General features: G+C 47.1%; 1 protein-coding gene across 3 annotated transcripts in view; it reads left to right on the forward strand.

Moving 5' to 3' along the window:
* Positions 1 to 13,737, forward strand: part of spire1a (spire-type actin nucleation factor 1a) — a 39,879-nt gene that overhangs the window by 20,592 nt on the left and 5,550 nt on the right. The window contains exons 4-14 of one of the 3 annotated variants that reach the window (XM_062528820.1): positions 1,255 to 1,380; positions 4,759 to 4,833; positions 4,941 to 5,105; positions 6,491 to 6,577; positions 6,977 to 7,106; positions 8,709 to 8,750; positions 10,009 to 10,056; positions 11,278 to 11,447; positions 12,177 to 12,267; positions 12,834 to 12,979; positions 13,443 to 13,463. In XM_062528820.1, coding sequence (XP_062384804.1) covers positions 1,255 to 1,380; positions 4,759 to 4,833; positions 4,941 to 5,105; positions 6,491 to 6,577; positions 6,977 to 7,106; positions 8,709 to 8,750; positions 10,009 to 10,056; positions 11,278 to 11,447; positions 12,177 to 12,267; positions 12,834 to 12,979; positions 13,443 to 13,463 — 1,101 coding nt within the window. The remainder of the gene's footprint in view (positions 1 to 1,254; positions 1,381 to 4,758; positions 4,834 to 4,940; positions 5,106 to 6,490; positions 6,578 to 6,976; positions 7,107 to 8,708; positions 8,751 to 10,008; positions 10,057 to 11,277; positions 11,448 to 12,176; positions 12,268 to 12,833; positions 12,980 to 13,442; positions 13,464 to 13,737) is intronic. The other 2 variants (XM_062528822.1, XM_062528821.1) reach the window with 2 other exon arrangements.

Here is a 13,737-nt window from a genome sequence, read left to right on the forward strand (position 1 = left end):
TCTGTCTCTCTCGCTCTCTCTCGCTCTCTCCTGATCTCTCTTGCTCTCTCTCTCTCTCTCTCTCTCTCTCTCTCTCTCTCAATCCTCCAGGGCTCTTTCTCTTTCTGACTGACTGCATATCTCCCCATTTCAGTCTTTCGTCTGAACTCTTTTTTTAAATCCGTGTCCCTCGGTCCCTTTACATTTCTGTCAGCGCTTAAGTTCATGTCACCAAACAGGGAACTGGGTGCCTTTGCCAGACAGGGCCCTTTAGAGTCGTCTAGTGAGACGGGTTTTCTTTCTTTAACTCGTTAGCTGTTCTTTTTTATCTCTCTGTGGCGTCGTTCTGCATCGTCATTGCTTTAGGGGAAAGAAGGTGATTGTTGACACCTGCACTAGTTCATTCCACGGCAGGGCGGGCCTGGGTGGGTGTCGCGGCAGAAATGTTATTCGGCAGGTTTCGCTCCCGGCAGGTCAGGGTAATTTCACTTCGTGCCTGCATCAGGCGTGAGGCGGCTTTGTTCCGCTTGAGCTGGTCAGAATGAGCGTGTGAACGTGTCTGTGTTTACGCCTGTCCATCGCACCTCGTCAGGGATGGGCCACCACCGGTGTCTTGTCTGTGGTGACATGTGCAAGGCATGATGGGTGATCTATGTGCTCATCTAAATGGCGTCTTTAGCCCATCCTAATTGCCCGGTCCAACACCCCAATATGCATGTGCAGTTTGTTTGAGTCATACATACATTTGAAATGACTCGTATAATTATGTATTTCTTAAGGTTGAACAGGGTCATAAGATAAATGAATCATCATACTAACAATATGATATATTTTATTCTGTATTAGAACTTTAATACAACCAACCAACAGCACTGTCTTGTCCTGTAATTGAAAAGGAAACACTTTGCATGTAGAGCCCACTGTCCTTAGCTGTTTAACCAGAAAGACTTGCAGACTTATGCTAACTGAAGAAACAGACACCGTTTCCTGGTTACGTTCTTAGAATTTTGTCACTTTTATAGATCATGACTGTGAAATTGTGGGGCAACAGCCCCGCTACTTAAGTAGTTGGTTAATGGAAGAAGCACTGAATATGAATGAAATGAATTAAATTGTCTGTGAGATGAATAGATGCAAATATAAGTGTATGCAATCACCTTGGACCGACATGTTATGTCCTGAAGGCAGTACTACTCAGACAGGGCACATGGTGAGCCATTCAAATCCTATGGGGTTTGTAAACATCTCACTGACCAAAGTCTGTCTCCTCTTCAGCTGTGCACATCCCACCTGCCCAGTCCCTCCGACGCCCCCAGCCACTACCAGGCCGTGTGCCGCGCTCTCTTCGCAGAGACCAGGGAACTGCGCACCTTTCTGGAGAAGATCAAGAGTGCCAAGGAGGTAAGACGCACGTAAAGTCCCCGACGTGTGTGTGTGTGTGTGTGTGTGTGTGTGTGTGTGTGTGTGTGTGTGTGTGTGTGTGTGTGTGTGTGTGTGTGTGTGTGTGTGTGTGTGTGTGTGTGTGTGTGTGTGTGTGTGTGTGTGTGTGTGTGTGTGTGTGTGTGTGTGTGTGTGTGTGTGTGTGTTAGTGGCCCCAGGCGAGCCATCTCTCCTCCAGACAGAGGGAGATGAGTGACTTGACATCATGAATTTGCATCAGAGACAGACTCCTCTAGACACGAGCTCTGGAATGGGCACACAGTCTCTGGCCTGGAGGCTGTAGTAGGCAGACGCTAGTAGGACAGTCCATATCTTTGTTCTGGGTTGAAATATTTCCGAGGATGAACCATTCTCTCAAGAGTCAGGACATGAGCGTCAGTTCTTTGGCACTGCTCATCTAATTCAGAGAATTGATGCATGATGAAATTGTTCCTGTTGCATCTTTTCTCTATTGGTTCCCAAAGAAGACAACATACTGGGCCTGTAAATCTGTAAACATCAGGCTGGTATTTATAGACACTGGTTCAGAGGCTGTTTTTTTTGTGGAGAGATCTCCATACTGTTGAAAAGACAGAGTGTTGAGGCGGCGAGTGAGTCATCGGCGACGAGAACGAGCGAAGCGTGCAAATGATTCGTTCCTACCACCTCCACCCCACCCGCCAGGCTGCACAACATACAGACTCATTCAGACTCCTCCTCAGTGCCAGGGTTAATGGCTGGAGCGTTTGTGCCGCTCTGGAAGGGCAGCCAAGGACTCTGGGTTGAGCTTCTGTGGCCTAGTATGTGCCTGTCATAGCTACATGCCAAAGACATGTTAAATATAGATATAATTGCCACTGTATTGTGTTTTATTGTGTTGTCATTGTATTGTATTGTAAGTAGTGCTGGGTTACAGAAGGTTATGTTCATTCTTCTGGTACATTCCAGTCTCTCATCCAGCCTGTTCATTAGAATGTCAGGTATCAGTCACCTGGACAGGATCACACACCTTGCTGTTCTTGGTGCCCAGTTGTTAATCCCCGTTTCACTGCCTGTAACCTGGCTGGCATGAGGGTTTGGCCGGTCTCCATGTCCCCTCCTCCCACTGTCCTTGCCTTCTCACCCTCTCATCTGTGGCAGTGCCACCCACAACCACCTTTAAACCAGCAACATGCCTCACACTCACTGCTCCCTTTAAACCCCTGAGGGACCTGAAAGGATGGATGTCTCATAAGTTTGACGTAAAGTCTTAAGCCTCTGTTGCTATGCACCCTCTAGGTGTGCACGTTTTTGAGTGTGTTTATCCTCCTATTGCTGTTACTTCACCCTGTGTAACATGGGAGATGTGGGCCCTAACCACCTGCAGAGAGTGCCTTTTAAAAACAAGGCCTGCAGCGACATGACTCATGTGGTGCAGTTTTGCTGAGGGATTTAAGCATCCTTAAGAGCGTTGCATCAGTGCTGGAACCAGGCTAAAAAACACATAGCCAGGTTAAAACACACACACACACACAGATATACACACACACACACACACAGATATACACTCACACACACACACACGCGCACGCGTGTACGCACCTCTAGGTACTTGTGGTCCAGCCAGATTAAATGTGACTACTGGCACTCGTTGGGGCTGCATCAGCGCTCGCCTGACTCTCCTGCATCTGCGCCGCAGGGCCGTGGCGTAGTGTAGCGTGGAGTCGGACGCGTCTGAACGCAGCGGAGGATTTAGCCGGAGCAGCTTATGTAATGTACAGCACAGCCAGGGAGGCCCATGCGAGAGAGTGGAGCCCGATGGAGAGGGTGCAGTAAGGAGATTAGGCTGTCAGAGAGGCTGCACTGCACTGCACTGCACGGCACGCCAGGTCCTGGTCCTCCTCCTCCTCCTCCTCCTCCTCCTCCTCCTCCAGGCCTAGCTACAGCTAGGTAGGCTCATTTAGTGTTGAGTTAATAGCCCATTAATGAATACACCTCTGCCCAGAGTACGGATGCCACAGGTAGAGGCGTTGGCACGCTGGCATCAGTGATGCCGTCCAAATGCGTCATCAGTCTCCTTCTCTCCTCGTGTTGTTGTATATAAATAAACTCCCTGCTGGTATGAGAATGTGCTTACTAGGGTGAGCGCTGTGTGTGTGTGTGTGTGTGTGTGTGTGTGTGTGTGTGTGTGTGTGTGTGTGTGTGTGTGTGTGTGTGTGTGTGTGTGTGTGTGTGTGTGTAAAGCAATCCACAAGAGAGTTGGGGAGAGGAGGAGGTGCGGTGAGAAGACCGAGTCAGCAGAGCTCCCAGCATCCTTCGCTGCCCTTTGATCAGAGCGTGACTGACGATGATTGGCGTTGATGGTGTGATGTTGCCGATGTCTCCGGGTTAATCAAAATTCCAAACGTGTGCACACGCATTCTTTCTTGAAGTGTGTGAGGAAGCAAGACGGGTTCTCATTAACTTGATGTGTTCGGAGAGAACAGCCCAGAGATGATGGCAGTATTTTCCCTCCTTCTCTTCTCTGTGTTATTGAAGAACTGCACACAGAGCTTTAATAAATGACTAGCAAAGTGCCATTGGTCTTTGATTTAGCAGCTCTGCCATGCAATGTTAACCGAGTCTCCACAAACACTTCAGACTTGTGATGGTACTGCATCTCACTACTGTGGTGCTAGAGCTCGTCATTTCTCGACTATTAGCCGCAGCTTATACATTGATTTTGCAAAATTTCTTCAGCTTTGAGGTTAATACAGGGGGGGCAGTTAATGTGGTGTTAATATGTTTTATGTTTCTTTTAACTTGCATAAAACATTGTCCTGCGGCTTATACACAATGTGGCTTACAGTATATGCAGGAAATTACTGTAGCTATCCATTGATGTGCAGTACACCAGTGTAGTACAGCAGCTATTGATGTGTGGTGGATTCCCCTGTCTCTGTCGTGACCCAAAAGCTGGGTGACCCCGTGCCCATGTCCCTGTGCCATCCTGGCAGAATTGACCGGTGTAAAAGCACTGCATTAGCTGCCCATTGATTGGCTCCTGCACAGCGGGTCATTGGCGTCCGTCTCACACCCGCCTGCACGAGATGCAATCAATTTACACACAGGCAGCCCAGAGCGTGTGTGTGTGTGCGTGTGTGCGTGTGTGCGTGTGTGCGTGTGTGCGTGCGTGCGTGCGTGCGTGCGTGCGTGCGTGCGTGCGTGCGTGCGTGTGTGTGTGTGTGTGTGTGTGTGTGTGTGTGTGTGACAAATAAAGGCATTGGAATGTATGCATGCGTTTGTTTGGCCTCCAAGGTGTATGACTGTGATGAACACCTTTTCTAATCTCTTTACGTTAGATTTGCAGTCATGTTTGTTGTTGTTCCTTTTGTCTTGAAGAATCTGCGGAAGATGGAGGGCGACGCCACAGACGAGCCGGCCAGAGACCTGAACGAGCTGCAGAATGCTGACTGGGTAAATGTAAATGTTTGTATGCACACACACACACTTACAGAAGACCCTCTGAGGAATCATCAATCAAGTGTAATTGTGTGTGTGTGTGTGTGTGTGTGTGTGTGCAGGCTCGTTTCTGGGTGCAGGTGATGCGAGACTTGCGTACCGGGGTGAAGCTGAAGAAGGTGCAGGAGCGCCAGTACAACCCGCTGCCCATCGAGTTCCAGCTCACGCCCTACGAGATGCTCATGGACGACATCCGCTCCAAGCGCTACAAGCTGCGCAAAGTTATGGTGGGTGTTGCCATCCACACACACACACACACACACACACACACACACACGGGACATGCACATGTCCCCTCAGTCACTGCACCAGTGCAGGTTGATGCTACTGGTTGATGGGACAAACATCCTGTTGTTAGGATGATTATTAGTAAACATTGATCACATCATGATCACACATACTGTACTGCAGTGTGTGTTTACTTGCTGGTGAGGGATTTCTGGTGTCCCTCAGAGGAATGAAGCCAGAACACTCCAGAACACTCCAGAACACTCTGGTGATGGCCAGGCTCCAGGGATTTCATTCAGTATCTCTCTCGCTCTCTCTGCCACTTTGTTTATTAAAAGAAGGAATGATCTAGGTTTTATTTTGAAAAGCCGCAGGCAACCGCAGGTTGTGAAGACTATTTTTAGGTTTTTCATTTGATGTCTGCCAGACTATGGGGATTTAATATTCATTCGATTTGTCCCCAGTGCTGTTTCCCAATGCAGATGTAGCTCCTCATTCGTTTCGGCATTCGTTTGTCCTCTTTGCAGTTCTTATTAGTTCCCCTTGAGTCATCTCTCCTTCAAGCCCAACTCTCCCATCTTATCAGATAACACGCACACTTCCATAGGGGCTGCACGAAGCTCTGCTGTTTATATGGCATGACTTGGGGATAAGGAGGCCTTGGTTCAGCTAGCACTAGATGACTAAGATGCCTGTTGAATAGGACTTTGAAAGAGAACAAAGCCAAGCTTGAAACGTCACACAGTCCATATCAGTATGGAGAACACATGGATAAGGTGGATTACGCAGGAGTTTGACCTTTGCTCCCGGTTGCCACTTAGAACAGTTGGAACGAATTCATGAGCTCACTAATAGAGCCTCTTGGACAGCTTGACCCTTCCAAATGTGGACCCATGTGCACGTGCGATTAAAGTCTTGTTTTTGTCTTCATGCCGTTCATAAATGTTTTGAATGCCTTAAGGGCCGTTCACACCGAGAACGAGAACGATAACTATAACCATAATGGTAAAAGTGTTCAACGACCAACAATAAAAAAAATTCTCCCCATGTTAATAAATGTGATGGCTAAAATGTGATGGGTTCTGTTTGGCTGTTGTCATTCTCAAAATCGTTCTGAAAGTGATCAACAACGATATCGTTCTTCATGTCGTTATCGTTATCGTTTTAGTCGTCATGTCGTCATTCATATTAACGAGAGCGGCCCTTTAGGCTTTACATGAGTGATATCTTCAATGTTCTGTTCCGATGTGTATGCTAAGGTGTTGCTGTGTCATCGGAAATGATTTGGTTAGTATAAGAGAAAAATGTGCTCTGTCCAGTCTGGTCTCTGTCTGTCACCTCTCACCTGTCTGACCTCTGCCCCCCCCTTCCCGTGTCGCTGCAGGTCAATGGAGACATTCCGCCCAGGTTAAAGAAGAGTGCTCACGAGGTCATTCTGGAGTTCATCCGATCTCGCCCACCCCTTAACCCGGTAAGAGCAGACGCCCCGGCTGCTGGCCTTTCGGACGCCATTTTCTTTTCCCCCTGTGACTTTACTGCTCCCCCCTCAGCAATGTTGAAGAGCAAGAGCCACCAGCAGGAGACCGTTATATCAATCCTGTTCTTTTCTCTCTTTGATATCTACAGAAAGAAGAGCAAAAAAATGAAGCTAGACGAAGAGTCTAGCTCCAAGCCTAGCTTCATTTTTTGCTTTTCTTTCTCTACTAATCTACTAATAATGAGATATATGCATTTTCTGATATTCTAATCAAACAGTGTTTTTACTGGTTAAAAGGGAGTGATGCAAAAAAGGTATTGTTCAGCATTATATGCAGCCCTGTGGTTTATGTTATTTTTTGATTGGTCACTCGTATCGATTATGTCCAATCAGGCCGCTGCACGCAAGCTCAAGCCCCACCCCCAGCGCCCCCGCAGTCTCCATGAGCGCATCCTGGAGGAGATCAAATCTGAGAGGAAGCTGAGGCCTGTCTCCCCAGACATGATCCGCCGCAACAGGCTGGGTAAGGAACCTCAGGAACACACACACACACACACACACACACACCGCCCGCAAGCACCTTCGTATGCATCTCAAATACATTCTCACACCTCACACATGCACAGTTGCATTCTTGGTTCTGATGTGCAACCCCCCTCCCCCCCACACACACACACATTGTGAGTGCATGTTTATTCAAGCAATTTGCACTCAAACAAGCAAAAACAGATGGCGTGAACATCTTTTTGTACTTACTCATGGTCTCCTGGTAGAATTTTAATATACATCTTTGAACTATGAAAGTTAATGAACTGCAATATTGTAATGATGTCTGTGTAATTATAATCTAATATCACACACAAAATGCTCTCCTGTTGATGCTGAGGACAAAATCATAAGGTCCAAGGCTCATATTTGTGTGTATTAGGTGTGTGTGTGTGTGTGTGTGTGTGTGTGTGTGTGTGTGTGTGTGATGGCATGGCTGAAGGGGAGAGAGAGAGGACATGAGGACAACCCCAGTCAGTGAGCGTGAAAAACTTGTGTCCACTTATTCCCCCATCACAATTTCTGGTCAAGTGTGCGCTTGCATGGCTACTGTCTGTTGCTGTGTGTGCAACCCAACCGCTGCTCCAGCTGAACTCCTGAGTCTGCCGCATTAATGCTCTTAGCGCTCCCACTTCCATGGTCAGATCTCTGCCTCATGTAGGATTGCACTGCCTCACATATAGATCCGCCATGGACATGCAGTATGTTTGAAATGACCCATAATGTGGTCAGTCATCATGGCCCTCATGTATTGCGTGATTTGCGTGTGTGGCTAGTGTTAGTGAGCTTGGTGAATGGTGAGATTTGTCATGGTCATTTAACTAATTGCGGTCATCATCTTCATTTGCTAACTGTGTATGATAATTGATGCTGCCAAAAGTAGATGTTGAGTTGAGGTTGAGCTGTGTGGACATGAAAGAGTTACTCTGAATGCTTGACGCTTATTCGATTGAGTGTACCTACAGTAAAAGTGGAACCAAAGCAATCAGCTTAATCGGATTGGTCTGTTGTGTCTATACATTAAATCGGGTTCAGGTCAGGGAGGGGGGCCTCAGGGCTCTGGAGATCAAGTTGGCTTTAGCTGTTGGAAGAACAAGAAACTTGCATTTTTACTGACCTTATGAAAACAAAGCCCAAACAGTACTGTTCTGATTCAAACTTAAAGAGGATTACCATCATCTGTTTAGCTTGAGAAAAATGTCCCTGTTTTCATGTAATATGTACATGGTCATTATTGCAGTTGCATTGCATAGAAGGAGATTATATGTTTCATAGCATGCTGGATGTTAAGTGACCTTTCCTGCAGACTTACCGCATGCAGGAACATACGTGTGAGTTATGTAACCGGTCTCTCCTTATAGGTCTCCTATAACTGTCATGTGTTCAATGCAGGTGTGCTGGCATTGAATCATTCTCTCAACTGATATGCTTAAATCTCTTCCTCCCTTCCTACCCCTCTCCCTTGGTCCTGTAATATGCTTCCCTACCTTCTCTTGTTTGCCCCCCCCCCCCCCCCCACACACTCTCCAATCCTGTCTTGATTACCGATCCCTGTACCTTTTGTCTGTCTCTCTTGCAGTAATGCGGCCTCTTAGCATGTCATTCAGTTTTGACTCTTCAGGTAAAGCCCCCACCCCCACCCCCCAGTGGTTATGCCATCATTGCCTGGCTTTTGGTTCATTCGTTTTGTATTCCTTGTCTGTTGTGGTCTTGTTGGATCTTGTTGCAACCCCCTAACCCCCACACACCCCCAGAACACGACACAAAAGATTTCTAGACTGTTCCTGCCATCTTGACAGGAGGTGTTGCTGTCATGGTAACGCTTCGTCAACAGTGGCATGAACCAGACACCCTCTGAAGGAGAACGGAGAGGAGAGAAGTGGTCAGACTCATTAAATGCTTCTCGAACACTTAAGCCTCATATCTATTCTGTTGCCATTTGACAAACATTAGTGACTTGGGTATTGTAATGACTAAGTCCCTGCCAGTTGGATACAAGTACTTCTGTGTCCGTAGAGTAGACATGGCAAGCAATTGTTAATCATTTTGATCGTCTACTTTGTGTCTGTCTACACAAATAATAAAGGACTGATTTTATAGCAAAATAATGAAGGACTGATTTAAAGCAAAACCTGCGTTATGCAGAAGGGGAGGAGGGGAACAGACAGAGAACCCCACTCGGGACATAATCAGACTCTGAAGAGCTCTCCATCCCTGTGCGTGGGCGTTTATCAAAAATGGACGGGTGAGTTGAGTGGGTGGGTTGGGTTGAGTTGTATTCGTTACACAAATGCGCCGTTCCACCGGGATTATCGGATGTGCCGTTTGGCCAAACGTTCTGTGAATGAACGTGGCGCACGTGGATTGGTAGTGTCAGTCGGCGGGATCCATCGGGGTAATCTGTGGGCCTCCGAGACACGCCGTATGATACAGCATCACATCACATCACATTATGTAAAGACGCTTCCCTTAGCGTGACTCTTACACGGTCCGTAAGAGATGACCTCTTTCTCCCAACTCTTCTCTTTCTCTCTCTGGTCTCGTCAGAGTCACTACAACCCCTTCCCCAGGCACTTTTGATTTGGCTGAATTGTGTGTGTGTGTGTGTGTGTACGTGTACATGTGTGTTTTCCTGCCTTTTTTTGTGATGTGCCACGTTCGCTACAGCCCTGCACAGTGTTTTCATTGGACACTCCAATGGACCCTGTTTCACTGGCCACCCTTCATTTGTGAATGTAGCTGATTTGTTGACCCCCCCCTACCCACGACTTTTTGGGTTCGCCTCACTGAATGGCACTTTGAGAAATGTCAGCTAGGGCGAGTGGGCTTCTGTGTCTGCTGACTGTTGGATCATATTGAAGGATGTGTCCCTTTTGTAGGAGCAGGCAGAAGCATCAGCAGTCCGCAAGATTTGTTCCGAAGCTCAGGTAAAGTATCCTGAAAACCACTGCCTTTGCCAGTAGCACCCCTAACCACCAAGGATGAATGCTGAGAACTCCTGAATGAATGAATTAGCTCATTTCTAAACGAATGAGTGGTGTGTGTTTGTGTGTGAGCGCATGCTAACCTACAGTAAGCTATAGTGTGTGTGTGTGTGTGTGTGTGTGTGTGTGTGTGTGTGTGTGTTTGTTCCGATAGCCATAACAGTTCTCGGTTTCCCTAACAGTATGTACCGAAGGCTTAAAGTTAAGCTCAGAATTTTTCTGTTACTAACCCAGGATTAGTATAGATTTAGAGCTCTTATGTAACACCAGCAGTTTGCTGTTATCAATATTTAATAACCTCCGAGTTATTTTTACTTGGCTACAACCTGCAATGTCTCCTGTTTGGTCACAAATGATGGAGAGTCTCTGGCTGTGGTTTGCATCATCACCAAATATAGCCCCTCATGGAACACAAAGAGTAGACTTGTGGTTGGTGGACCTGATGAAATCAAATGGCGGTCTTTTTAAAGTCAAAGAAGAAAAAGGCTGCACTTTGCATACAAACGTGTTTATTGTACAGACGTGTTTCGGCTTCGTGCCTTCCTCTTTCTTCTTTGATGTTACATATACGTTTGGCCAAGCACTCGAAAAAAGAAATAAGTTACTGACTTAAGCCTGCTCCTACCATGCAGGTTTTTTTCAACTGTTGGAAATGTCTAGTTAGTTCGCCTGTTTCATTCACGGGTGTGATGAAGTGACTGGTGTAGATGAAGGAAAATGGAAGGCATCGAACTGCACTGATGCTGTTTGCTGACATTCTGTGCAAACAACTGTGTCCGTTTCTAATGGTTTAATCTAATATCGCCAGTTCTGGCACCGATGTTTGTGTTACGCAAGAGTGGTTATAATAGAAATGTTATCATACCTCAGTAAATAATCTTTCCCTTGGCTGGCTCATCTGAGGTGTCCTGAGGTGGCATTTATCCCTTAGGAGTCCTGAGTGGACACTCTTTCCGTCTTGACCTATGAGGACAACCCTCTCCATCAACTCCATGTTCGCTCCAATGTTCTTTTTGTTGAATGTTTCAGAATGCTAGTTTTCTTGGCAAGTTTGGGATTTGTAATTGTAATGCATGCTACAGGCTAACAGCTTTAGCTGAACTCTCAGACCATTATCTTCCATTACTGCGTGTTGGGATTCTCATCACATGACCACTTTCACAGGTGAGACCCCAGACGCCCCACGTAAGATGGCCATCAGCACGCTCGCGCTGTCCAACGGGACGTCGTCGTACAGCCCGCTGAACGGAATGGGCGGGTCCCAGCAGCTGGGCCAGAGGAAGAGACTGCTGAAGGCCCCCACGCTAGCCGAACTGGACAGCTCCGAGTCCGACGTGAGTGTGGCTTTGGTGCCAATCAAAGCCATCGATATCTCAAAGTTGCGACACTACCGTTGACTCCCGTGAACAAACAATGGCGGCACTTCCGGGAACTATTCCATTGAGAATGAATGAATATAATACGACTTTTCTACATGACTTATAGTCGTGTGCATAATAATGCATTTTCATTGAGTAATGTATATGTATGTGGAAATGCAGTTTATAGTCATTTTCATCGAGTATTCACCGTAAATATTAATGCGATCGCTGCTGTCAATCCCGTAGTAAACCAGGGACCAAGGGAACTACTGAGTCTACCCACTAACCACGTGACCGCTCTAATCTGGCTTTAACATGGAAGTCAACGGCTGTCGCAACTTTGAGATATCGATGGCTTTGGTGCCCATGTGTGGGCTGGCGTCTGTTTACCACCGTTGGGTGGCAGTTGAGGCTTGTGCGTTGTTGAATGCTTGTGAACTGGAGGTGGACTTCACCACATATCTGACTGCGATGGACCTTCCATTGGAGATGCCTTAAATGTCCACAACATATCTTCCATGATTCAAATAAAGTCAGAGAGTGTGTTAGTATTATATACAGTATATATTTTCACAAAGCTTTATGTGTGGAGACACACTGTCGACACCTATTTGTGTGTGCCTATGTGATGCACCGCAGGTGAATATGCGTGTATGTGTGTAAAGGCTTTTGGTCAAACGCTGTTCCCTGTGTACCCTCCAGGAGGAGCCCAGCCGCACATCCGCCAGCAGCTCCAGCATGTCCACCTCCATGGTAGAGGACACGTCGCCGGAGTCCAACGCTGACAAGAAAAGTAAGAGTGTGTGTGTGTGTGTGTGTGTGTGTGTGTGTGTGTGTGTGTGTGTGTGTGTGTGTGTGTGTGTGTGTGTGTGTGTGTGTGTGTGTGTGTGTGTGTGTGTGTGTGTGTGTGTGTGTGTGTGTGTGTGTGTGTGTGTGTGTGTGTGTGTGTGTGTGTGTGTGTGTGTGTGTGTGTGTGTGTGTGTGTGTGTGTGTGTGTGTGTGTGTGTGTGTGTGTGTGTGTGTGTGTGTGTGTGTGTGTGTCCCATTGACCCACTTAGTGACCTACTCCATCACGCTTAGCCTCCTTTCAGAGGTTCCTTCTCAGACATTTAGGGCTCTTCTCATTCGTCTTTTTATCTATTCTCCCTACCTTCCTCCAGATCATAAAGCACACTGGATAGACTATCCCATTATTGCCGCCCCCATCACTCTTTTATAGATCAGTGGGAACGAGCCTGCGGAACGAGGAAGGAAGGAAGGATTTAAAAAGACTAATGAGAAGAGCCCTTCCTCCCAGCTAGTCTTCCTTGTTCAGTGTCTCCGTCGGTATTGATTCCATGGTGTGTGTCTGTTCTTCAGCTCCCCCCAGGTTCCTGCCCATCTCGTCCACCCCCCAGCCAGACAGACGACCCGCGGCCCCCCAGAGAAGACACTCCATCGAGAAGGAGACTCCCACCAGCGTTCGCCCATTTGTGCCTCCTTCCCGACAGAGCTCCAAGTCCTTGGTAGGTAGTTTCCTCTGCCAGTGCAAGCCATCAGTCTTACACGTAGAAGCTTTCAAGGTAAACTTGAGCAGAGGTTGCAGGCATTTGCTGATTACTATGGGTAGTGTGGAGGAGGTGTATTGACTTCCTAGTCAATAGGGTTGGCTGATGTTTGCGTCTGGAAGTGTGAGCCTTGTCAAGTGAATCATCTTGACCGATGAGACTCCAGGGACCATTTTAAATGTACAGTAACTGTGTGTGGTTGGGCCGAGCTTGACTGTTCACCTCAGTCAAGACTCTGATGGGCTTCTCTTGCCGGAGAGGACAATGACTGAACGACGAACAGTGATTTTGGACTATGACTGGAGAATCTGACGTTGTCCACAAATTATTATTAGAATGTCACACCTTACCTACTGACATCCTGATCAGAACATGAGTACATGCATCATGTCATAATGATATGCTCTACGTTTTGCCGCAGCTGTCCTCGGATGAACCTAAGGTAAATGACATTTCACCCAGTCTTCTTCATGGTTGACTGTAGGGCCGTCACTGTGGTGGAGTCTAATATTCTAGATAGGGCTTCTGTGTAACAGGGTGCTTCTCATTTAGGTGTGATGACTAACTGGCCTTTTTGACTATCTGGTGAAGGTGTAGATGCATTTGCATGAGAAATTAAGTCACTCACATTCACACAAGCACTGTTTACAGTGCACGAAGTCTGTGACACAACCTGGCATTGGGTGTTTAACAAGTCATTTTGAAAAACCCTTTTT

The sequence above is a fragment of the Sardina pilchardus genome, chromosome 24 (assembly GCF_963854185.1).
Source record: "Sardina pilchardus chromosome 24, fSarPil1.1, whole genome shotgun sequence".
NCBI lineage: Eukaryota > Metazoa > Chordata > Actinopteri > Clupeiformes > Clupeidae > Sardina > Sardina pilchardus.